This window comes from Limanda limanda, chromosome 15, assembly GCF_963576545.1.
Source record: "Limanda limanda chromosome 15, fLimLim1.1, whole genome shotgun sequence".
NCBI classification, from domain to species: Eukaryota; Metazoa; Chordata; class Actinopteri; order Pleuronectiformes; family Pleuronectidae; genus Limanda; species Limanda limanda.
In genome coordinates, this window is record NC_083650.1 from 15,891,128 (window position 1) to 15,918,056 (window position 26,929).

Consider the following 26,929-nt stretch of genomic DNA (forward strand, 5'->3'; position numbering starts at 1 on the left):
ATGTTAACAGTCAAGTACATTTTCACATTTAAATATTTTTAATATGAATTACATGAATATCTTCTCTATATAAACAATCTGTATGAAAAAAAGAAACATGACATAAAATTGTAATACAGGTCATATTACAAAGGCCAGGAAATATATTAAGCAGTATTCAATACAAACTATACAATGTAAAATGTTTAAGAGCAGTCAGAATTAGATCAGACTTTGTATAAGGAGTGTGCAAAATTAACGCCCCGTCAGTGGACCTTCATATAAGTCTGTTAGTTCTTCTTCTCTAGACTAAATAGAATGTATGAAGTCGAGGGCAGTGTCCAGCCCCATGTGCCACAGTCATTAAGAGAAATTGTGCAAAAATATACAAAGAGAAAGAAAGGTCAGGAGTCTGTGAACTCCAGTCAGTAATGGCTGAGCTCCTCTGGAGGAGCAGGGAGATGGTAACAGTCCTCTGCTGCGATGTAGGCGCTGATGCTGCTGCTTTGGCTCCCCCACTCGTAACTGTCCGCAGCCAGACTGAACAATTAAAAAAAAACATCCATGAAATTATTCATATATATTTTTTCGTGTCGAGTGCTTTAGGGAGCAGACGGTGGGGATTTATTTACCTGGCTTGGATGTTCTGAGGCATGACGCTCCACGCCAGATCATCATCGCTATCGTAACGTCGAGGGTTATCGAAGAAATAAGCCCTGGAGGAGAAGACGTGACCAGGAAGCCCAGAACCGCTCTGCAGGACAAGCCAGACACAAACACAACTTGAAACATCAGACATCATAGAGACGGTTATATAACATTAACTGTTTGCATTATAGAAAAGTATTTCATCATTTCTTTATGGCCTAAGTCCTTGTCACAATTTATATACTGTATGTCTGTAACCACCAGAGACGGTTTTCACTTGAAATAGCAAAACTGTCCATTATTTCACGGTGGTGAAGCTGAACTACAGTATGTCTTATCTTCTAACAGACTTTACATCGCCCCTACATCAGCTTTATCTTGTGACCCCCAGGCTGGGAACCCCGGGCTCAGTGTAATCGCTGGCTCACCCTGTCTAGGTTAGGATGTCGAACTCTGAAGAAGAAAACGACCAGAGAGGTGGGCAGCAGCTCCCACACAAACAAGATCACTCCAAAGACGATGTAGCCAGTGTCGCCCAGAGTCGACTGTAAATCTGCCTGAAAGAAAATCAGGCATTTCAAAGATCACTATTTAAACCAAGCATGTAAAAAACGAATTTAACAGAAATAATCACAAGACAAATAACTATTGATTAGACAAATATTTTCATAAAAATACAAAAAATACAAAGTATAGGTGTGTAGAGTCAGGTGGTCTAACCCGTCGACCACTGCTCTAAATGATCACTTCTTATAATTATCAACAAAATAGATAATGGCGCTGTTTTTCACTAAACTACAGCCAGAATATGCAGCTGTAGTTTCATATTTACAGGTATGAAACTGTTCCTCTAAGGCAGAGGTCTTCAACCGGGGGTCCGTGACCCCTAGGGGGTCCGTGGAGGTACTGCAAGGGGGTCGCAAAATTTTTGTTTGAGACAATTATTTTTTTTTTATATAATTTTTTATTTATTTTCCAACCAAAATTTTTCCCACAAATTTAAATGTCTTAAAATACACATTAACACGAATCCAACATATTGTGAGGCTGATTTGACACTCTGCCTGACAACTGCCATCCGTCCAAGGTTAGATAAGTTGTGTGCTACCCATCAGGGTCCGACATCTCACTAATGTGGGAGTATGTGTGCGATCCACAGATGGTTTGAGGATTCACTGTCTCTTCTACATGTGTGTTTGGAATAAAAACATGAATCCATTAAACATTGTAATAGCTCAGTGTTGTATGCAAGACGTATGTTTATAAAAGGCAGTGGCATGGCCACCCTGTACCTTGCACATGTTTAAATTAAAAACATCAATATATGAAACTGTGTAATATTTGAATAGTTTAGTATTGAATGCAAAATATTAGGGTAGCTATGTTTATACATGGCACTAGGCCCAATTCAATATAAAACACAATTTAGGGGTCCCTGCTCCATCTCTCCACCAGTTTGGGGGTCCTTGGCCTGAAAAACATTGAAGACCCCTGCTCTAAGGCATCAGAACTCTTTGCTGGTTTACCTGGTCTGAAACGTTGTACCAGTCGTAGTCAAAGGAGGTGATGCTCTTGTTGGAGAGTCCCAGGACGACCAGGTTGTAGCAGGCCCTGGACGAGTACAGGAGGATGACGATGGCTCCAATGACGGTCACCTGGCACACCGACGTCCCCTGTACGGTTACAGCAGTTTCATTAATCAACTGTATGTCCAAGAATAAAACTGGAATTGCTACCCTGGGGTTTTATGCTTTCCCCATCCAGTTCAGGTTCAGGCCATCCAGGTGTTCCTTACATGTTGCTTTCACATTAATATGAGGTCACTTTGACCTTTGACCACTGAATCTAATCAGTTGATCTTAGAGTCCAAGTGACAACTGGTCAAAATTGAAGAAATTCTGTAAAGACAGACCTGACATTTTTTGGGTGGCCACTTTGACCCTGACTTTGACCTTGAACCATCCAAACAGTCTAAGTGAACGTTTAAACCAAGTTTCTAAGGATTCCCTGGAGTAGATCCTAAGATAATGTGTTCACAAGGCAACTGAACATTTGTACCAAGTTTAAAGAATCTCCCTCAAGGTTATTTTTGAGATGTTGTGTTCACAAGAATGGGACGGACCACATAAAACATCATGCCTCTAGCCCCTGGCTGTCATCGCCGTGAAGACATGAAAATGAACAAACTCTGAATCAAACATTCGCAAAATTTATCTTGAGTTTCATGTAAGACTTGTTACCTCAGTACCTGTCCCTTTACTGCACTGTGCAAAATAACTTTAATTAGAGATGGGGAACTGTACTGTAAGCTTGGGGGAACCAAGTCATGCACACAGACAACACTGTTGCTAGGGAACAATCACTATGTACAAAGTATAAATCATGTGGAGAAGTGCATCTTCACTGGAGGGTGCAACATGCAGCACATAGAGCCTTTTGATGCCAGTAAGCAAATGAGCATTAAGGCCAACCTTCTGTTTCAACTCCATGTTCATAACGTCTCACCTTGGATTCTAGGTAAATGTTGGCAAGGGACATCTTGGCGATCTTGTAAAGACATAGAGAGAGCGAGATGGCGCACAGGACGAAGAGCGTGTCGTTGATTGCGACCCTCACGAGCACGATGGTGTGGGCCTCTGTGGAGGACATCCTCACCAGCAGGGCACACACTAGATTCACCACTAGAAACACCAGGCTGATGAACAGGAAGACCAGGTACAGTGGCAGCCTGCAGGTCAGGAAAGACAGAAAAATATTATTTACATGAAAAACTGCTGTATACTGAATATACTGTAGCTTTTAATACTTCAGCTACAGCAGTCCAATTTTTTTTTGATTTGATTTTTGTTGAAAAAAATAAAAAAAATTGTGTTCGATGGAGAATGACAATAGTACATGATCCTCCTCTCCTGGTCTTACCTGTATCTTAAAAGCTCCGGTGAATATTTCGACTTCGCCTTGAAAACAACCTGTGAAACAAAACAAACAGAAAAAAACCTGCATCGTGTAAATGAATCATGCTTTTCCTGAAGCTCATTTTCACTTCTTTTTTCTCGCTCAACAGGAAATAAAGAAATTTGTTTAAAACAGGAACCTCGCAGTAGGAAACAGCAGTTTTGAACTGTATAGCTACACAACAGTTGTACAGCACACAGCCACCTGTTACACACTTTGTTCCGGCGATCAGCGGCGACACAAATCAGCACCAGAGGATTAAGCTAAAAAATAAGCTGTAGGTAGAGGCCAGAGAAAGAATTATGTGATATTTGGATTATGTAAGCCGATGAGGGGCCGAATCACTGCGCCACCGATCTGTACGAGAGTCTGCTCCACTGACAACAACAGGAACTATTTACCAGACAGCACTTGGAGAGCCCTTATCATCAGACCATGTTCACATTAGGTGTAAAGCGGACTGAGCGGGGGGGGCGTAACTTTGGGCTGAACATTGGAGGAGTTGAGGTCAAACAGCTTCTTCAAACACTCTGGATAATTGCTGCATTATTTACCAGTGAATAATTGTCTGATAAACCTTGGAATGAATCACTATTTATGCAACATACTTGCCACATAATACCAGCTAGTGATTAGCCAAAGTAGCTAGAGTAAAATGGGGTGAAAATTGTTATTCTTTGTCTGTTCTGCAAATTTAAATGAAACTAGTCAATAGTTTTCATTCAGTGTGATGGTAGAATTATTCAGGAGGGGGTGTGCAGGCTGACCCACCGTAAATTAACCCTTAAAGAGTGGACCACAATTAAATGCATTGGTCATCAAACTTTACACATTTTCACTCTCAGGATGAATATTTTTATTTAGAGCTGAAATGTTGTGAAATGATCATGTGAGAACATTCTGCTTTGTGTGTGTGTGTGTGTGTGTGTGCGTGTGTGTGTGTTGGTGTGTGTGTGTGTGTGTGTGTTATTGTGCACACTAAATGTCTCTAAAGAAAAACTTGTGATGCACATTTCCCCTAATTATTGGTCAACCCATGATTCACTAAATTGGTAACAAAAATAAATAAACATATCCAAAGATTGAATTTGTAATGAAAATGATCACAAGTTATTTTGCCATAATTTATTCAAACTTAGGCCCAGTGCTAGTTTCGTGGAAAGTGAACCGTGAAGCTACAATTTCATTTCCTCTTTCTCCAAACAATCTGTTCAGTTATTATTGGAAACTAGTTTACATTTTCTCCACTGATGCACACGTGCCTATAAGTTCCAGCCCCTAGTTCACATAAGGTCTGTGTGTTTAAAGGTTCCCTCCTGACATGTCTTATATTTGTGTTTGAGTTGAACTGGCAACCCTATGGGGTCTGAAGCTTAGGTTATTCAGGAATACAACAGAAAAAAAACAAGCAAAGAAAACATGTTTGTGGTTCATCATCATATTTACTCCTTTAACAGATACACATCTATTATTTATATTAATCCTTACCCTTGTTTTAATTTTCTTTAACTTACCTATTCCCCTGAGTCCCAATGATATTCTCCATACATTGTGTGCAGTATTTAATCTGCCCTAGTATTTAACTAGGGAAGATGATAGACAGTTCATATATAATTATTTTGTAATATGAAAGTATGATGTGTTTGTTTTAACCTCCACACAGCAATAGGGAAGAATGAGGAAACGATGCAGATGCATTTTCATTCTAGATATCGTTGCACTGTGACTTTGCAGTGGATCCCTCTGCACAGTGAAGGTCAAACACCCAAATGGAGAAGGAGAAACCTGAAATAAAGATCTCTGCTCCCTCACGTCCCCCAGGAGCAGCTGCAGCTCCAGTACATGACAACTCACCTGAGCAAAGTACAGGTTCATGAGGCTGAGGGTGAAGAACTGCAGGCACACAGGGAAGCAGTAGAGCAGCCAGAAGGGGAAGGGTCCCAGCGTGTTGGCCGTGACAAAGTTCCTGAAGTAGAAGGAGAAGAGCACGGTGCGCAGCGCCGACCACAGCAGGCACAGGAACAGGAACACCGTCTGGTAGCTCAGGCGCTTGTGTCGGTAGCGCAGCACCAGCCACAGCTGCACGTACACGAAGATGAAGAGCAGCGAGTAGAAGACCGTGTAGACCACCGTCAGGCCCAGGGTGACGAAGGGGGGCACGGCGGGGCTCAGGGTGGGCAGGGGCAGGGACTCGTCCATCGGCTCCTGCTCCTCCACCACCCGGGCCTCCATGGGCAGGGTCGCCGCGGCGCGGAGGGGCCTCCTCGGCCGGGGTGGGCTTCACAGGGCCCGCGGAGGGGACCGGGGCTGTCCGGAGGAGTGGAGGCTACCTTCCTGCTGCCCGAGCCCGACGGAGAGCCAGGGGCATGGCCGGGGATGAGAAGGAGCGGTTCGTCCGCAGCAGCAGCAGCAGCAGCGGGCAGGAGGATGCAGGAAGCTGCAGCCTGGAGCTCAGAGAGAGGACCAGCCTCCTCCCGCCCCCCCTCCCTCCTCCAGCAGCTCCCACTACGTGACGCTACGCATCAGCTGACGCACGCTCCTGTACCTTTAACCCTGCTTTAACCCCGTCATGGGGCTTCCCACCGCAGGCCCGGTCCCCAGGGACACATGTTGATACTTTCACTTTACTGAGGTGCACTGAACGCATCACACGCAGATTCATCTTCATCATCATCATCCTCATACAACACTGGCAGGGTCATATGAGCAATCTGTACATATGGGTGGCACACAGCCAAAGCCACTGCATGGAGACCGTTCAATAAACTGTTCTTCATAAAAAAAAGGGGGGCCAGTCAATAGTTGCTATGAAATATTAAGATAAAAATTTGATCAGCCTGCAATACACAAGAAAAAATGGTGGCAGTAATATAGATGGATGTAGCTTGGTTGTTTTAAGACAACCATGTTATAGTTAATTTGAGATAAGATAAGAAGAGGTGAGATAAGATAAGATAACAAGAGGTGAGGTGAGATAAGATAAGAAAAGAAAACATGAGATGAGATGAGATAAGATACGATTTATCTTTATTTATCCTCCTTTATCATATTTTAAAATTGACTCAGCAGCACAAAGTAGTAGCAGTGGAAGGTAAAATGTATCAAGAAAATAAAAATTGAAACAGAATCTGGAAAGAACTATTTAAAAATAGAAATACTACATACAACATTAGGCTGGTTTACATTATACTTTTCAGCATGAAGATAGAAGTTCTGTGATTGTGTCTGTTTTAATATTAAATATGTGTAAGCAGTCGTTGTTTTACCTGTAATCACAATGTCCTTGTTTCAATAAAGGCAAATTCCTCTAAAGATGTCTACCAAAAAATAAAAATGTAAAACAAAAATATTTCCAGTGATAGCTTCATTCTTATTGATTTTAATATTGTATTAAAAATAGACATTGTTGTGCTAAGTTTTGCTTTTGACACAGAGCCCCTCTGAAGACAGAGCCTCAGAATCTGCTGTAAATGCAAAAAACTTCATAAGGATCCAACTATTTCAGTTTATCATATGATCAAATGAACTCAAAAAGTGACCCTGGGGTCTTATAGGCCCCTGAGGGTGTAGAATCCAGAGGCAATCACCCACGCTTGGTTAACATGTCTTTTGCAAGGGACAGGCTTTAAAAAGGTTAAACTGAGGTAGCAGAGGCCGACGTGCCTTGAGTTTATGAGTCACATTTATGAGCTGGGGAAACACCCACGTTTTTCAACTTCCAGTCACATCCCCATTTTGCTGTGCTGGCTTTCCACTGAAAAGTCGCAGACTAAGAAAAAAAGATTCTGATAACATGTCAGGGTCATTTTCTCAGAATTAAAAAATCTCCTCCAAAGCCATATAGAGCACATTATACACTGGTTTTCATTGAGTATCACCTCATGTGACTATCTAACATGTGTAAAATCATACCGTTCAGAGCAGAGTTTCTTCTACATGATCCAAAACATAACACACACACACACACACACACAAACACACACACACACACGCACACAAACCTCTGTGCAGTTTGTTCGGGTTGGTGGGTTTTTGTTTCACAGGGCTGGGGCATGTGAACACGAGGAAGGCCAAGCATGGAGGTCACTGAAGCTTCACCTCTGACCGATGTGATGCGTTAATCTTTTCACACACAGCGAAGCTGTCACACAGGCGCCGCACCAAACAGGAAGCTACTCTACTTCCCTCTCTGCTGTGAGATCAGTTTCCATATACCACAATATCACAGAGATAGAAGTCTTTTGAAAATTTCTCATTTTGTATTTAAAGGTTCCATATACACAATTGTAATTCCCGAAACCTAGTTTTCACCTCAAAACTTGAATGCACCTCAGATGCTGCATTCAAGCAAAAGGCAACAAACTCAACACGTTTTACAAGTTAAGAAGCTTTAGATTTAGAATAAATTAATTATTGTGAAATAAAATGTGTAAAACTATCAATGTTCCCCGAGTTCCCTCATCCCTTTAAATCCCCTTAAGTCTATGGATTGTTAGAGTGATGACGAAATACGAAGCACGTCAGCCTGGTCATCAGGCTTTTGTTTCCTTCCATACACACGTCAGATCACAGCCTGCCGGTTCCCAGGCAACGCAGTCAGAGAAAATAGACTCAACACACACTCCAACAAAACACACACTCCAGAAAAACACACACGTCACAACCCCTCTGTTAATGTCCCATCACCCACTATGTATCTGTATATCAATATCTAAGTACAGTGAATATCAATAGAGTAAAAACTGCCACTACTACTGCTACTGCTACTATTACTACTACTACTACTACTACTACTACTACTACTACTACTAATAATAATAATAATAATAATAATAATAATAATAATAATAATAATAATAATAATAATAATAATTTAGGTAATAATAGTAATAATGATAACTATTTATATGGCACCTTTCAAATCAGAGCTTGTAATAAAATCCTAAATATAAAATTAAACAAGATATAATACTACTCTTAGCTTTGATCACACTATGAAATAAGAATCCAATACCTTACAATAAAAGTGAGTCTTATGAGATTGTGAGTTTGCATGCCTCAGATCTCCACATCTCCATAGTTCCACAGTGTATCAATACAGTATTAAATACAGTGTAAAGTACATATGTATACATAGCGTGTGCATACAAAGACAACAAATTCTAGGTTAATACATAAGAGACCTGTTGAAAAGCTCTGTAGTTGAGGAATATGTTTTTGTGATTAATATGTCATATTTTGTCAAATGATAAAATAGAAAAATACATATGCATCTATGGTATACATGTACATGTGTGTCTATCAACTAAATATTTATCTCTGAAAGCCGTATTTTGTGGAAACTATTTGCAGAAAGCTCAATGTGCACATTGACCAGAAGGTGGCACTTTAGATCCATGTCAGTGTGTTGAGGCACAGTGGAAGCAGCCATTAGAGGATGGCAGGGTGAGGAACACCCTGAGATGTCAGTGATAGTTACAGCTGATTCACATCTCTGTGGTCAGGGTGCTGACCGGGACTAAATAGGTCAAAAGAGACCACATTACTTCTCTTCTCAAGTCCCTGCATTTGGTTTCCTGTCAGTTTTGATTATGAATTTAAGATATTTTTTACTGGTTTTACTAGTAGGGCATCTGGTATGACTAAAAAGTGCAGGACTAAACTGTTTGTAAGGCAGCTTTTAGCTTCTATGCTCCGAACCGCTGAAATATTCTGCCTGAGGAACTTAGAGCAGCCGGAGAGTGTAAAACCTTTTTGTGTAGCTTGGCTTTTGATTACATGTTGCTTATATAGATAATCCTCGTTGTGAATTTTATTCTGTTGCACTGTGTTACTATTACTACTACTCTGAAATTTTTACTATATGTTTTCATCAACTTTTCGTTCTTATATTTAATTTTCAAATTACTTTTTCTTTTGCGTTTATATTTTAGTATATTTTAGAGTTTTTTCTGAATAGAAATTGTTTTTGTGAAGCTGTTTAAACTGCACTAAACTGTATAAAACCTCCTTAACACATAAGTTGACACGACATGAAACCCTATAAGAACATTAGCAGCAGACTGTGAAATGTGGACTTTGACATTATCTAACAATCCATTCTATCATGTTTATAACAGATAGATAAGAATGTATTATGGCTGTTTATGTTGTGAGTTTTATCAGAACATGTAGCAGCAAAATCAAGGCCCAGTGGATGCTTCATTACATCACACCACTGTTGGAGAAAAACTCATCTGAGACTGCACCAGTCAATGGGTTGAAGATGGAAAGTCGGCTCTGAGGATGATGCTGAAGAAAAAGACATAGAATCATAACAATCAAAAAGATTTGTCCACTTGGAAGCATAAATGTGTTCTGTAAATCCCACTCTCATATTGAAAAAACTAAGGTTTGACCATAGGGTTTGACCTAAAGGTGGTGCCATAGCTTTGCTACAGTGTCTACTGTAGAAAAGGATCATCCTTCAAGGCAGTGGTTCTCAACCTATTTGTTTGAAGATAAGTTTAAAATGAATATAACTGCTTTTGACCCTTCATCACAAGTCACAACCCCAAATTTATTTCCTAGATTGTTTTGTTCAGAGCACCAATAGTGTGAGGACACATTTGTTTCCTTAAAAGTTGTGTCTTTTGATGTATTTTTGAAGGACTACTTGGCTTTAAATCTCAGCTCCAATGTTGTAAACTTCATCTCTTGAATCCTCCACATCTGCGTCGTAGTAGCAGTCGGAGTTGTCTGCCTCTTCCTGAGCTTCATCGCCACCACAAGTGGATTGTTTCTCGCTGCAACTTTCACTCAGTTCATTTTCAGGAGGCTGTATGCTCATTCCAGCCCTCACATTGTTCACTGGACAAGCCAGTCCAAAGACAATGAGCGTGATCCTGAACAGCTTTGGTAGACCAGCATTACGTTGTCTAGTTTCAAGTCCGTGTGAATGATACTAATGTTCTTCAGCACTTCCAACACTGTCAATAATTGTTGGGTCATGAGGCGGATTTCACAGAGACTCAGTGGCATCATATCATTCTCTGTCATCGGGTCCCAGAGGCTCAGAGCATTTCCAAAGCAAGACAAGAGATTTCATTGAACTGGAAGTTCTCAATGAATATTTTGTGCTGGTTCAGGGTTGAGAGCGCTGACCTTTTGTCGTCATCTCATTTGTGGAATTTTAAGATAGCTCTGTATCTGTTTAACTGTCCGGTATTATCTAGTACAGTATCGTTGTGTTCCCTGTCCCTGATTTGCTTCCTCTCATACTCACCAATGCTAAACACTTTTTATCGCAACTATATTCTATAAAGTTTCTTACACTTTATCTGTCTTTCATTAGTTTTTATTGCCATGTATTTTGTGAAGCACTTTGTAATCTTGTTGAGATAAGTGCTAAAGATATTATTATTATTTCAATTTTCTAAATACACTATTATGGACCCCAGTATTGGTCAAGAAGACATTAAAGGCTGAGAGCATTACCCAATGGGCCAAAGGTGAACATAAATCATTATGGCTAATGGGGACCATGAAAACCCACATTAAAATGTCATGGAAAAGTGGCCAACAGTTGATAACTGAACCAAAATGTTAGACGGGTGACTGACCATCAGTTAGCGGGGCACAAACAGCTCCGAGTTGAAGCATATAACCAGCATGCCCCTCATTATCCCAGCTGGAGTGAAGTCTGATAGCCACAGCGGCATGCCTCAAATGATTAGTGCATGGTACAGTGCTCAGTGATATTGTCCTTTTAATGTTTCGATCAAGCCGGCCATGGGGCTCTGTTGCCGGTAACTGGTCCATGCTGTGATGTCTATGCTCTGATGGCCCCTTGGCCTGTTTCCAAACCAGCCAATACAGCTCCAGTGTTGTCCCCCTAAAGGCCCTCGGACCTCCACCCGTGGCCCCTGTATTATCCTCCAAACAAAACTGGCGGCTTTCTACTGTATTGGCAACAATGAGCTTGAGGAATTAAAATCAAGGGATATGATGTGAAATTGACTTCTGTGCTTCTCAGTGGCTACTTTGGTCCTATCCCTGATAACTCCTGGCATAGGTGGTGTTTCTGCTTTGCAAAGTGGGCCAAACGCATTCACTTCAGATGTCTTGTGTCCAGTTGACCCCAAAGTACGTCAGCCCTCCAGGCCAAACCACATCACTTCAGGGAATTGTTTTAGGACAAACACGAGGGAGAAACGCTAAGTGAAGCCCACCTCTCATTTCTCTCTCCTCTGGTGGTTTTTACGAAAGCATTTCTCAGCGCCCCCTCTCAACTCCGCCCCACATCTCTCAAACTCTGACTGAACTTTCCTCGCTGGATCCAGTGCGTCACTCTCCTGTAACCTGGGCCGGACAAGCAGCAGCAAGACCCGCTCGCCCGACGCTGAAAACACGGAACAATGGGTTGGCAGGAGCGAGGATGGCTCGTGTGTGCGAGTTTTCTGGGACTCGTGGCCTCGGTGCAGAGCATAACGAGGGGAGAGCTGTTCCCTCACGGTCCGAGCGCCAGGGACCAGATCCTGGAGCCGGGGACTGACCAGACGCACCGCATTGAGCTGCAAAAGCCAGTGCTATTCTATGATGGCACTTTCGACAGCATCTTTGTAAGTTAACCAGTTACTTGTGAAAACTATCGTAGTGATCAATACAAACGCACACGTGGGGTTTGCTGGTCAGGGTGGCCGGTCCCATCCGTCTTGCGTAATTGCGCATTCCGTGGAAGCAGAAACAACGTTAAACAATACCTGAAAATTGCAAAATATATCTGGGGCAGGCGATGATTGTCTCTGTTGATCTGGAATAGTCGTAAATATTGATTTATTTATCGTAGACGCTGCTCCATCGGGATGAATGTGGTGTGTAGTGTGCGCATTCTTCCAGCTTCCCCTGAGGTTATCGTTTTACTGTTGACACAGAGACCAAAGTACAGGAGGGATTTTATTTTGCAAACCATTCCAAAACGTATAGCGACAAGTCTGTGTCACATAAGGGTGTCATAGATGTGCATTTGACTCAAATACAATGTTCACATCCTGCAGCATTTGCGTAAAAATACTGTAACTATACAAACGTTGACCTGGAACATAATTAATTCATCTTATGTGTATTATTTGTTGTTTCCTGTTACCACGTGGAGCTTATTAGTGACTTGGGAAAAGCAATCTCAACATGTTGCTGAAAGCTGCACCATTGTGGTGGACAGACAAACAGCCCTTTATTCTCCGAGACTCTCTCAAAGAAAAGTGCTGCAACTGAGTTTTAATTGTGCTGCATTTGGATAACATGCTATCTGAGAGTAATTATGTACAAAGGGCTTTTTTCTTGAAAGGCAGGAAATCAACAGTGACCACAGTCTTGCATTTCTTATGAGTAATTTCATAAAGTAACAATACAAATCCTGTGTGTGGAGAATGTACACTACATTACTTTAAATTCTTATTTTTATTTTATTGTCCTTTTCATATTTCTTTATTTTCTTGTCTCATTCTGACCTGCTTGGTGCTGAATTTTCCCAGATGTGTGGATCAATAAAGTTCTATCCAATCTAATCTAATAGCTGACGAAAGCAGTAATCTTTAGCAAAGAACGCAAGCTTTACTTTCTCAAGATGTGATCCGTCTAATGAAATGACAATTTTTTTAATAGACAACTTAAATTTTAATTTATCAGTGAGTTATAATTTGTCATTCACTGAGTACTATCATACGCAGTTTCATCCAAGGAGTTGATCTACTCATGGAGACTTACAGACGCTAGAAGTCGGGTTTAAACACAAGTCTGAGTCTGAGAGTAAATATTTAATTCCTTGTAATAATAATGAGTCTACAGGGATTTTCCCACTGCTGACTGCCTCCAAGTTATGAGCCACCACAACATTTTTCTCTACAAGAGTCAAGATAGCCTAAAGATTTTGGCTTCTCTCACATGACAATACCCGGAGCTGTCTGTGCCCTGTGGGGGAACAGCATTGCTTTTCACACCAGACATTTTCTCATCATCAGGAGGTTTTACTGTCTCCTCCTGAGTGTGAATCATATTCCACCAAGCCCTAGCCCGTTTCACCAGCATTAATGATCTCTCTGTCAGTGAGATCAGAATCGCTGATCATTTTCCGAGCTCTTTCTTCCATTCTGGCAGGAAGCTTCTGTAATGAACATTAGTGTCCAATCTCTGGGTTCTCTGGGGCTGCTTGTCAGGGGCAAGGACAGGAAACGCTGGAATATGGGCCAGGAATAGTGCTCAATGTTTTCCCCTGGCCAGGAAGTGGAGGAGCCCCATGTGTTCGCATGTGTGTGTGTGTGTGTGTGTGTGTGTGTGTGTGTTTTTGACCAGAACGCAGCTTTTCTTTTTTACGATCCTTGCATCTGTTCACATTAAACCTTAAGTGTGAAAAATCTGAGTTAAATGGCATCTTGTTTGTTCATTAGCGCTTTTGTGGGACATGGCAGCTGACTTGGGTCATTACTCTAATGAGTTTGAAATAAAGATCAAAGTGGGTCAGACTGGACTGGCTCTGTCGGGTCATACAGTGATAGAATCAGCTTCTCCTCGCCGTCCCCGTTACCAACCTGAGCTCTTAATTGCAGATCAACACCAATGGTTTTGTTGCCACAGCACAACCGACAAGTGAGTCGACATATCTTGGCAAAATGCCCGCAAAGTTTGGCATGATTGCGGCTCTGCAAGGGGACCTGGACACGAGTGACGGTGTGGGGAAAGTTTACTTCCGCCAAGACTCCAGTCCTGAGGCCCTGCGTCGGGCAGCCGAGCACATCAACAGAGCCTTCCCTGAGGACGATGAAGTCAATCCCACCAACACCGTGGTGATCACCTGGGTCGATGTCGCCACCCAGGAACCTCAAAGCAGAGACAAGAAGGTGAGCATCACATGATTATTCAAGTGATCCAAGGAGAAACTGGTCATTTATAACCTCTCTTCATGTTTTGTTTCACAGAGAAACACCTTCCAGCTGGTTATAGCCCCCGTGGAGACCGCCTCGTATGCTATTTTCCTGTATACAAGGGATGGGATACAGTCTACCTCCACGCCTGCAGGAGACAGCAGTGTGATCATGCATACCGGCTTCAGCAAGGGTCAGGTCCGGGGTTTCTTGTTCAACAGCCAGGGGCCGTACTACCGCACCACCACTGATGACGAGGCATCTGTCAGGGCTTTACCAGAGTAAGTCAACTAGTGTCCGTCAGCACAGGAACGCAGGTTGCCGGCCAGTTGTACAGGCTTGATAATGTTTCAGGAACAGTGAATGTAAGAGCGTTTTCAACCCACAATTTTAACTCTTTCCAGGGAAACCAACTCTGGCATGCGGGGTGTGTGGGTGTACGAGATCGGTACATCACCCTATTTTACCAATGTGGCTCCAGGTGAGGTCACTGGCCTGCCCACTGAGGCCCCAGCCCATGTGGCCCCCAATAGCCATGAAGAGGACACTGATGCAAGGAGGCCTGTGTATACCAATGGACAGCAAGTAGAGTACCCTACGTATGAACCAGAGGGAGGACAGGTCCAAGTCCATCCTGTTCAGTATCAGCCACATCAGCCTCAGAACCCAGAAGTGGTGGTGGTGGACGACACAGATATAAATGTCGATGGTGAGGCTTTATTTTTGTTTTATTTTGTTCTATACTCTATATATTGACACAGAATTTAAAAAATGCTCCTCTGAACACTATATGTTCAAAATCCATCGTTAATCATATGTTCTGGCTTTTCGCTTCCTTTTTCAGTGTTCTCATATAACCTTGGGAAATGTGCGAACAGCAGGAATAAGTGTTCCCAGTTTTCTGACTGCAAGGACTACTCTAATGGATACTGCTGCCACTGCAGGCCTGGCTTCTATGGCAACGGGATACAGTGTGTGGCAGAGGGTACGTCTATGTTTTATCGAATCACTTAAATTTAAATGTTTTTAACTGCCTTCGTCATCCTTTATCCGGAGAGTAATGTGTTAAGTTAAAATGCTTGATGTGTGTATATGACGGACTTAACACAGCTTAATGATACATAATATCTAATCTATATATTTTATTTATAAAAATGACAGACTTAGATTTAACATTAGACGTTAGACAGCATTAGTATCTAGGCCCAGTGATGCAATGTTATATCCATTAAGGAAAGTGGTTATTTCAAGTTATCATCCTGTGCTAATTTAGAAATAAATTGAAGAAATATAAATAATTGCAACGAAGCAAAAATGTCACTGTATTAGAAGTTAAATTCACTTTTGGCAATTCTTTAAAACACTGTAGAAGATTAACATTTTAATATCACGAACTAGGAGCCTACTTGTTAAACACACTACACCAGTGTTAAAATACTTCTGTCCATGTGAGCTTTAAAAAAACAAACTGTTTGAAGACTTCATTATGCCGAGACAATTTAATTTATTAATTCTTAATAGCTGACAGATGTTGGAGAAGTCTTTTAGCATCTGTCCTGCTGTTTGTCTTAGTCACTTCCTGTTGCTCATGTGTCCTCACAACTCATGAATTTAATCTAAGCAGATGGGTCAAATCTCTTGAGAGCAGCCATGAGGTTTCACGTTGCTTTTCTCTGTGACTAACGTTGTTGGTTTTGGTTTGTTTTTGTAGGAAAGCCCCAGAGGATGAACGGTAAAGTGCACGGAAAAGTGTATGTCGGCAACTCTCCTTCTCCACTGGAGTTCAGCAGCAATGATCTCCACTCGTACGTTGTTGTAAACGACGGTCGATCCTACGTCGCCATCAGTGACATCCCACAGACTCTTGGGCCCTCGCTGCAACCCTTGGCGGCCCTTGGTGGGGTGATTGGATGGGCCTTTGCTCTGGAGCAGCCTGGCTTCAAGAACGGCTTCAGTACTATCGGTGAGGGGAAAAGTTCTACCACTGCACAAGCAGTCATTTATACTGTAATGATAAATCTCTTCCCATAGAGCTGTTGCAAGAGCAGTTTGACCAACAGCTGCAGTTTCAACTGAATTCCAGCTGAATTCCCCTCACATTACATCAGCTTAGACAGATGGCGGCGAGCCAAAGTTCATGCAGGGCCGGGGTCTTAAAGTTAACCTCTTCTCTGTCCTCTGAAGGGGGGGAGTTCACACGGACGGCTGATGTGACCTTCCTGCCAGGGAATGAGAAGCTTACCATCAAGCAGGAGTTCAGAGGCATCGATGAGCATGACCACCTGGCGGTGAGCACCACCCTGGAAGGCCGGGTCCCTGAGGTGCCTCTCGGCGCCAGTGTGCAGATGGAGCGTTACTCAGAGATCTACCAGTACAGCAACAACTGTGAGTTACAGCTCAAACTGAAAATTGTCACTCAATGTAAATCTCTCCATTTGTTGAACCTCAATATTTCAGCGTCCAAGCATTTTCAGCTTCTGCAAGTAGAACTCTTATTAAGTGATAACTTCTTGATCTTTTACCTGTCAATCTTACTCTACAGTGATCACCTCATCCTCCACTCGGGACTATGTAGTGAGCTTGCCAGATGGATCCACTGAAACCAGGACGTACCAGTGGCGTCAGACCATCACCTTCCAGAGCTGCCAGCACGACGAGTCTGCCAGAGCCATGAAACCGACCCAGATGCTGAGCGTGGACCAGGTCTTTGTCATGTACGACGCTAATAATGAGCTCATCCGGTTCGCCATGAGCAACAAGATCGGGGATGTCAACGGTGAGGTCATGGAGATTATTTTTGTCTTCTTGTTTTGGTCTGACCTCACTTCCTTCCAGGAGCACAACCTATAACATCCTGACAAAAAGACAGTTTTACTAAAAGTTGGGCGAGTTGTTGAATTATAAATTGTTAATTGCGTCGTGACAACACTGTCCTACCTCTTCAATTCTCAGGAGGGCAGCCAGAAGAGAATCCGTGTTTCACAGGGCGACACGGCTGTGACACCAACGCTGTTTGCCGACCTGGAGAGGGAAATCAGGTCACCTGCCAGTGTGCGGCTGGATTCAACGGTGATGGACGCACATGTTATGGTAAGAATGATCTATGACAAAATACATATATTGGGCAATTAAACGGATGTAGAAGCCTCTTGAATCTCACCACTAATCTATTCACTGCTTTCAAGTAAATCAAACTGTTTCCACATCTGTTTAAAGTCATCATTTAATTAACCCAGACTGTGTAACGCCTTCCTTCCTGGGGAAATGCACAATCTTGCAAAATTAGCAGAGGGACTCCCACATGGGAAAACAAAGTGTCCCATATTCCCAGACTAGGTTCACATATCCAGCGTGGCCCTCAGCCCGTGTTCTATAGGACCAAAGAGCTTTCGCGTTCAAGACCAGACAGGAAGCTCCGCGGCGCACACAGCAGGACAAGGAAGGATGTATTTCAGACAGATGCAATCTTGAAACACTCGTAATTAGGAAATCTGATCAAGCTCTCTGATCTGCCTACATCTGATAATGAAGGACACTGATTTTACAAGTCCAGACTTCAGATCTCCCAACTCAAACATGGGCCTAATGTGGATGTTATTAGCACATGATAATTGGCTCTTTTCTCTTTATCAGACATTGATGAGTGCAGAGAGGACCCTCAGATCTGTGGCTTTAACGCCATCTGCAACAACCAGCCCGGGACCTTCCGCTGTGAATGTGAAGACGGATATCAGTTTGGCAGCGATGGGCAGACCTGTGTTGGTAACTGGTGTTTGTGTGCTGCAGAGTACAAGTGCATATTTTAGAAATCTCTCCTGGTGTTTGAGGTGCACAGACACAAACTGTAATTAAAGGCATTAAAACATAAGGAAGAGCAGGGTGAGCAAAGACAAACCTCATTTATATATACTTACTAATTACACATACACATCTTTGAACTAGCTGTGGTGCAGTAACATAATTTAACAGATAACCTTGTAGAAAGATGTGATTAGGTTTAAAAAATGTTGAATGTCACACCACATCAGGACAGCGCAGAGCATCTTGGAAAAGTCGCACAAAAACTTACAAGATGAGCAATTTTCTCACTTCCCCTCCTCCCCCTCAGAGGTTAGGCGACCCGTTGATGCCTGCGAAGAAGGAACCCATACCTGTGACATTCCTGAGCGCGCTCAGTGCAGCTACACCGGAGGCTCGTCCTACATCTGCTCCTGTCTGCCTGGGTTCATAGGAGACGGTAGAATCTGCCAAGGTACTGCACAGAGACACACGCTACTTTCAGTCTTTAAGTGACAAATAGGGGACCTCATGAGAGGGTAACAACAACAATATCAGTGATTGCATCAAATTAGAATACATAACTTGTGGTATATCATAATGAATTCATAAACATAGCCGTGGTGGTCATCATCATTAATTTAAAAGACTATATCAGTGGTTTAGCTTATTATAGTAAATCTGTTATCATTAACTTTTAGATCTACTATCTTCATAGCCGCATAAAGATTAACCTTTTTCTCACTTAAAACTTTCTCTAGATAGATAGAACATCAGAGCATTTCTTCACTCTTCATCTGGAACAATGATAGACTTTTACATCGCTACTAACATCAGTCAATACACCAATACCAATTCATTTTAAAAGTAATTAGAAAAGGTCTTCCTGTGATACTTTAATGACTGAATTTTAATATAGGTCCCCAGGTTTAAAGGCTTTTCTAATTTATTTAAAAAATGTTGTACAGTGTTTAAAATTGATAGTAGCTCATTTCATACTTGTAAGCAGAAAATGGCCAAAACAGCGAGTCAATCAGAGCTCCTGTTGCTGCTTACACACCTTCAACTTAAACAGAGCAGTTTTTTTAAATTATGATGGAGAAGGAATAAAATGGAAAAACAAGACAGAATAATAAGATCATTATTTTTTAATTGATGTGAATACATGAATTAATACAAATGTATATTACTTCACGAACGTTGAACATTGTAAAATATATATATATATATTCCAGTGGCACACTCCAGGCTTCATGTTGGTGTGTGCAAAGAGAATGTGAAATGTGAGATTTGAGAAATGGAAGCCAAAAAAAGCTCAGCATTCATGTTTTCAGTTTAATAATCTGAGAGAAAACATGATCTGACAAGGAGGTTGTGCAAGTGATGTGATTCTTTGTAGCCGTGGGCAGTCAGACAGAATGCTGTTGTAAATTCATCCTCAGATCCCGGGTGACAGAGCATCCTTTGTTTCACTTACAAGGAGAAGTTTTAAAATCAGACTCTCCTTGCAACGGCCTCATCATGTGACGATGAAATGTTCAACACAAACAAAAAATCTGCTGAAACCACTGGGTGCCTTTGATCCAAATTCACGTGGTTGGTGGTAACATGAACTATTGCTGGTCAAGTGTGTAAAATGGAAAGTGAGTTGTGTAGTCCTTGAACACAAGTAGTCAAATCCAACATGTGGAGTTTTAGGCTAAAATGATTAAAACATCTGCTCGGGACTGGGGGAGGAGGTGAGATCGGTTGCATAACACATCTGCAGGAGTTGAACAGTGAACCATGAGAAGCAGATGAGCAGTTCTTATGTGGAGGGAGTGTGTAGCCTCAGTAGCACTCATTCATAGTTTCCATTCTTGGCTCGGTGTTCTGCACTCCGAGGGCCCAGACCACAGTGTAGAACCCTGACTATAAAAGGACACAGCACATTGGACATTCAGAAATTATTTGAGCCTGTCCTCCTGAGTCTTCTCTGTCCTCACTCACCCTCTTTTATCCTACCTGAAGACATAGACGAGTGCCAGACAGGCAGGTGCCACCAGGAGGCTGTGTGTCAAAACACCCAGGGATCATTTACCTGCCAGTGCAGGCCGGGTTCCTATGGCGACGGCTTGTCCTGCTTCACAGGTAAGTGTCATTGTGCAGACGCTCTCTGACAAGTAAACCTGACATCCTACATTGTTTCACATTGAGTTTTTGTAACATTCAGTCTGTGTTGAATTCAGAGTATCTGTTGTGGGAGTTCAGACAGGTAACAGTTCTTCTAATGTAGTTGCATACATAATAAGACAAAATGGAAAACATATCCTTTTCATTCACAGCATTGTTCACTGCTATTTCACTTGGAAATGAGCTCCTCAGCCACAGTGCCAGCTGGAACCTGTTTTTCATTTTTTTCTACATAGTAAAAGGAATTTGTTGCACTTATGGGTATAAGACATGGGGGACTTTTTATGTTTCTGAATTTAAAGCCAAAGACAAAGGGAATCATTAATGAGCATCTGAATGGGTTAGTTCTATCCACTCAGAGTATTATGATCAGCTTGGAGCTTTTCTTTTTTGTATTTTTCTCCTCAGGGAGGACAACAACGCGATGCGAGAGCCACAGAGACAATCTGCTAAGTGTGACAGAGTTAGGTCCCCGGGGCCCCCGTCCTGTCCCCGGACAGTACATCCCCACATGTGACGAGAACGGTGCCTACGAACCAATGCAGTGCCACGGCAGCACAGGATACTGCTGGTGCGTGGACCGGGATGGACAAGAGCTCCTTGGGTCTCGGTCTGGACCTGGCAGCAGACCAATGTGTGAGTAAATCACACATGTATCTAAAGGCTGATATATGCTTCTCCGTTTTTACTGACACGAACAGAAACGGACAGAGAAACGCCCACTCCGAGCCCCTCGGAGAGCTTTTCGTGCACCTCTGATATTTCTAACTATCCGTGGGCATTTCGGAGAGCCTAGGGACAGTCCTTGGCTGTGATGGATCATTTCCGGACCTCAGACTTCCTGTTTCTTTCCCTAAATCACAATAAACCCAAACACAACTACGATTAATGTGACAAGTGTGTTAAGCCAGCGGAGTTGTCCGGCTGACGGTGGCTGGTGAGAGCACTAACGGCATGTGTGTACGGTCACATATGGTTATAATGCCGTGTCATAACGGCGCTAGCGGGCTAGCCACCATGCTAACTGCGGTGGTAACAGCGCAACAACCCGCTGTCACGACTTTAATTCCAACGCTATCATGACACTGTTTCTCAAACACCGTCAGGTCAGATGCAAACACTGGGTAGCAGTTAGTATCCGGAGTCCCTGCTGACAGTGTGTGGAAGCTGGGGGGGAAGCTAGCTAGCTCCGTGTAGCTTCAAGCTGTGGGATTAGCAACACAGTTCGGAAACAAGGCCGGGGAACCGTTGCGCTAAGAAACGATAACATCAGCATTTTGACCTGCTGGATGTCACTTTATTTAGTTCTGTTAGTTGCCATCTTTCTGTGTTTGTGAGAGTGTAAACACACGTGGACTTCTTCTACGCACATTGAGGTAGGCTTCTCGAAGCTCGTCTTCCGTTGCGCCACCAACTTTTTGGTGATGAATTGTTTTCAGACGTACAGTCGTCGGAAAAATCAAAAAGAGTCTGTGCGTCCCTCCGCGAGCCACGGACACGGAGAAGCATACTGGAGCCTTAACACTTCATAACGAGAGACCACGGCAGGAGAGAGGAGACAGAGAGCAAGACAGGACTTGATTTCTCTGTGTTTGTCTCTTGTAGGTATCGACCATGATGGGGGTCCACCACCTATCGGACCCACCACTCGACCCGACGTCCACCCCCTGCCCTCAGGAACCCACCTGCTGTTTGCCCAGAGCGGCAGGATAGAGTACGTCCCCCTGGAAGGTTACGACATGAAAAAGGATGGTGCGAAGGCTGTCCTCCATCTTCCTGTAAGTTTCCAACTATGCCAAAGAGTTTATGTTAGAAAGCAGATTTAAACAAACCTACTTGGCAGATTACCAGGAAACTTGGTGGGAGGATGCTGTATAGGGCCAGGAAGGATTTTTTTGGCAGATCTAGATCAGGGGGTTGATAAAGAATTTTTGTATACTTTCTTTAACATTTCCATTGATTTCCCAGAGAATAATTCATGAATCTTGATAAAAAAAAACGTCAGACATGTTTAGAGGACTGCTATTTATGAGTGTGTGTAATTTGGTGAAGATCCCAAAAAAATCTGGGTCGAGTAAATATAAATGTGGTTTCATAAGGAGACTGTTGGGACTCAGCGGAAGTATGAGCTCTATTATTTTAATATCAGTGTCTTTTAGAGAAGAGACTCTACAATGCAGCTTGAGTGGTTTTGTGTGATTCATTTTATTTGAAGATTTTTGATGGTTTGAGCCATTTGCCAGAATTTATAAGGAAAATTGTTTAACTGTTCGGCAATTCATATTTCCTCTCACGACAAACATCTTCCTGACAGAGTTTAATCGTCTTTTGTGTTTATGAAAAGGTCCTCGGTTGAAGTATGTGCTATGACACACTTTGCTGTATTAATGATGGTTCATGACATTCAAATGCTTGTAAGATCCTAGCATGTCCACACAATCAGCTGTCAGGTGTAAAAAGTCTGTGTCATTCAGATAACATTGTTAAAAACAATCCAAAAAGTAGCAGTCTGTTGTGAGTTTATCTTTCCCTGTCTGGCACTAACATTGCCAGTCTAGCTATGCGATTTCCCCCCCATCTGCTCCATCCATTCAAGGCTCGAACTTTATTGGAGGCACATGGTGACATTCACACTAATTACTAACATCAGTCCGACATCTTTGGAATTGCGAGCTGCATTTCTTGTTACGCTGATTTCCAAACCAGCTGGTATGTGGCTCTGTTTGTTTGGATTTATGTCTGGACGTTAATGTCAAAAAAAACACATCTGCTCCATGTCTCAACAACTCTTGTTTGAACAAAGTCCACTTCAAAGATTGCTTGTTGACCCCTCCACAGGAGAAGGTAATCATCGGAGTGGCCTATGACTGTGTGGAGAAAATGGTCTACTGGACAGAAATCACATCTCCTTCGATCAGCAAGGCCAACATCCAGGGGGGGGAGCCCGTCACTGTCATTAGATCAGGTAGCGTCTGTTGACTGTTCCTTCAATCTACTTGTTCTTTTCATTTTCTGCCATTTACAACCTGGGACTGTTTACGTAAAGAATGCCATGAACAGCATGTAACCTCTCGACAGATTTGCACAGTCCAGAGGGAATCGCCATCGATCACTTGGGACGAACTATGTTCTGGACAGATTCGGTGAAGGATCGCATTGAGGTCGCCTCTCTGGACGGGACCCAGCGTCGGGTCATTATAGACTCTGGTCTCGTCAACCCCCGAGCTATTATCACTGACCCTCCCAATGGGTCTGTAGAACTTTTACACTTCATCAACTTCTTTTTATTAATCATTAATGGATACGTAATACATACATTATTAATACATACTCATAGTTGGAAAGCTAAGAAACAATTTGAAATCGATTGATTGTCCCAAAAAGGACAATTTGCTAAATTCTGTGAAGCCCAGACAAAAACAGAAAAACAATCCCAAACCCATAACACAAAATTAGACAATGGTCTCACCGGACTTAATATTTTTTATTTATTTGTTACTATTTTTACTTTTAGCCTTTTGTGGCTGCTTCCAAGATTATTTTGTTTGCAGGGACTTTCCGGTAAATGTCTGTGCATCCATTCTCTCTCATCCATTCAGGATCCAATGACATTAATGACAAGTTTGAGTGGCTCCTGTTCAAGAGTAACGATCATGATTATATTCACATTTAGTGAAAAACTGTCAGATATTTATATTTCTGTCTCATAGTTGTTTATTGTTCAGTTTGACGGTGAACTGACTCCACATGTGTTCTTGCATCAGTAATCTGTACTGGTCCGACTGGAACCGCGACGCTCCCAAGATCGAGACCTCTTACATGGACGGATCCAACCGGAGGGTTCTGGTTAAAGACGACCTGGGCCTGCCCAACGGCCTGACCTACGACTCTCAGAGCTCTCAGCTCTGCTGGGCAGACGCAGGTATAGACTTCAGACAGATGACTCACGTGTGAAATGATGTCTGCTTGTGATCTGCACTAAGTGGAATCTCTCGCCTGCAGGCACACATAAAATGGAGTGCATGCATCCTGGCCGGGGAGACCGCAGAAAGGTCCTGGAGGGGATTCAGTACCCCTTCGGAATTACTTCATATGGGAAGAACATCTACTACACTGACTGGAGGAGGTTTGACTTATTGTATTATCATAAACTAGTTTATTAAGCGCAGGATTTTACACACAAATGTTAGGATTCAGACAGATATCCAATGTTCCTACGTTACTCTAAACAACATTTAAATGCTAACACGCAGGAGTTTGATGTTTATAAATGCGAGCCAAAGATAATGTTGTATCAAGGAGTTAATTCTGCCTTAATCCATGATTGACTGTGCAATGTAAGGGTCCAAATCTGTCAAGGTAGAGGAAGGAGAGGGTGGGTCAGAGGTCGAAAAGCTCCCCACACTTCAAGCATGGGGCCTTGATGTTTTCTCCCAGACTCGGACACTCCCAGCCTGAAACTGTGGCGCTTTCTTCCCATGATTCTGTATGTTAGCCACTACAAGACGGCCGGGGGGTGGGGGGGTTGGGGCATCTGTTTGTGTGAGTGTGTACGTGGAGCGAGGAGGCATCTTAAAAAGTGGCAGCTGCTTGCAATTTCTCAGCCTCAGCGTCTTTTTGGTGACCTACCCGGGGCCTCCCTGTGATCTCGCCAGGGCTGCAGCCTTGTTTGAGGAGGTTGAGAGGTGATGGTGTTGGGGGAGGGACACACGTCAACAGCAAACGGCAAACTATGCAAGCTATGGCCGCGAGAAACCCACCCTAACCCCTTACTCATTCTTGACAGACTTTATACAAAACACAGGAAGGCAGGATGCTGACATTTCTCAAGCTGGGTTTGTCCCGGATTTCTAAACCCCTCTGATGATTGTGTTTACAACAGGGATGCCGTGGTTGCGGTAGATCGCTACACAGGCACGGAATCAGACGAGTTCCAGCCTCAGAAACGGACCAAGTTATATGGGATCACCACAGCCTATGCCCAGTGTCCTTCAGGTAGTAAACCAGTTGCATATGTTCACCATAAAGACCTTGTGTGCTGTGTGTTAATGTTTTTAAATGTTTCATTCATGTTCAAAAACATGTTTTCTGTCTGTAGAAGTCTTTGTATTACATCTGACACCAAGTACAGAGCCATTCTTAGAAATAGATGACCTGTGCTCACATAGGGGGGCTGCCTTGTATAATCCAGTCCGTTTGCTCTTCACGGCCCAGCAGCTCGGTGTCATGACCCCTGTGCCCTCCGTGAAGCATTTTGAGTTTGGTTTGAAAAACCAGAGAAATCCCAGGATCCCTCCGCTCGACGAGAATGTCGTAGGAGGAATTCTGCAGCTATAGTATTCATTATTTAGTGGAGGGATGAGTGATGTTGCCGTGCAGCACCAGGCCCCATCCTCCCCTCTCGATAAGGCTGCATGTATAAAGCCAGAGAATGTGGAGCCGAGGGAGCGGGGCCTCCAACATCTGGAGTTTGCTATGTGTCTCTTCTGAGAATGCATGTATCTGCAACTAGTGGAGATGGTTTCCTGCTGTTCCTCGCTGCGGTGGCTTATGATTTATACAAACGCACTGACGTTGCTAAGTGTTTGTATATTCTCTCCTTCCGCCAGGACAAAACTACTGTGCTGTGAACAACGGGGGCTGCACTCACCTCTGTTTAGCGACTCCCAACGGCCGCTCCTGCAAGTGTCCCAGCAACGCAGTGGGCGTGAGCTGCGTGGAGAGCGACAGCGGGAACTGACGTGAGGCGGCCCGCAGATGACATTGTTTGGATGTTTGACAGCAAATTAGGAGCCACTCAGCATTACTAAACTGTAGCTGCTCAAAACCGCCACTGTAAACCAGAGGTGAAATTACTGTGCCTTTTTATTTCTCAGTGTTATGCTTATCTACAGTTTTTTTTTACATTTCCCATATGCCTTTATAAATTCACGTTTTGCCTTCCAGAATTGTAAATATAAACACTTTTATGTTGACTTATTTCTTTGAGTGCACATAAACTGAGAATAAAGCTCATAATTTAATGTGAAATACATCTAACAGCAATGCATGACATCATCTCATGTTTGGCTGATCCCATAGGTTGTCTCATGGACATATTCATGTGGAATATGATTGTAAGAGTCTGTTACAAACTGGTGGGATGTGTTTACATGCTGGGCAACAAAAGATTAAACATTTTTCTAACATGTGGGTCTGCTGTGTCTGTGGCTTTAGTGTGACAATAGCGGCACCTTGTGTTCAGTAGGGTGTATTACAAACTCATATGTACCGTGCAGCAGAAGTTGTGAAAGGGATTATTTTGTGGTACATACTGGTCGAATATGATCATTCTGAAATAGATTTGTATTTATGAATATAGAATGTTTTTATATTCATAAGGTTAGATTTGTTAACCTTGGTGACACAAATTAAAAAAAAAAGTTAACAAACAATCCCCCAAAATGCTTTTCGCTACCACTTATAATGTTGTTACATTACTTGACAAACCGAAATCTAAA

General features: G+C 42.8%; 2 protein-coding genes across 2 annotated transcripts; one reads left to right on the forward strand and one right to left on the reverse strand.

Moving 5' to 3' along the window:
- Positions 1-66: 66 nt before the first annotated feature.
- gpr137ba (G protein-coupled receptor 137Ba) lies at positions 67-6,014 on the reverse strand. The gene is made up of 7 exons (XM_061087108.1): positions 5,437-6,014; positions 3,547-3,596; positions 3,133-3,355; positions 2,154-2,300; positions 1,056-1,184; positions 612-733; positions 67-519 (listed from the first exon to the last, which is right to left on the reverse strand). The coding sequence occupies exons 1-7, from the start codon at positions 5,812-5,814 to the stop codon at positions 405-407; spliced, it is 1,164 nt and encodes a 387-aa protein (XP_060943091.1). The 5' UTR covers positions 5,815-6,014; the 3' UTR covers positions 67-404.
- Positions 6,015-11,888: 5,874 nt separating this feature from the next.
- Positions 11,889-26,617, forward strand: nid1a (nidogen 1a). The gene is made up of 20 exons (XM_061086861.1): positions 11,889-12,182; positions 14,166-14,456; positions 14,535-14,761; positions 14,885-15,189; positions 15,325-15,465; positions 16,192-16,443; positions 16,665-16,865; positions 17,023-17,256; positions 17,433-17,570; positions 18,114-18,242; positions 18,589-18,732; positions 20,268-20,387; positions 20,838-21,065; positions 22,035-22,207; positions 23,268-23,394; positions 23,508-23,679; positions 24,194-24,351; positions 24,432-24,555; positions 25,312-25,424; positions 26,039-26,617. The coding sequence occupies exons 1-20, from the start codon at positions 11,979-11,981 to the stop codon at positions 26,167-26,169; spliced, it is 3,612 nt and encodes a 1,203-aa protein (XP_060942844.1). The 5' UTR covers positions 11,889-11,978; the 3' UTR covers positions 26,170-26,617.
- The last annotated feature ends 312 nt before the right edge of the window (positions 26,618-26,929 follow it).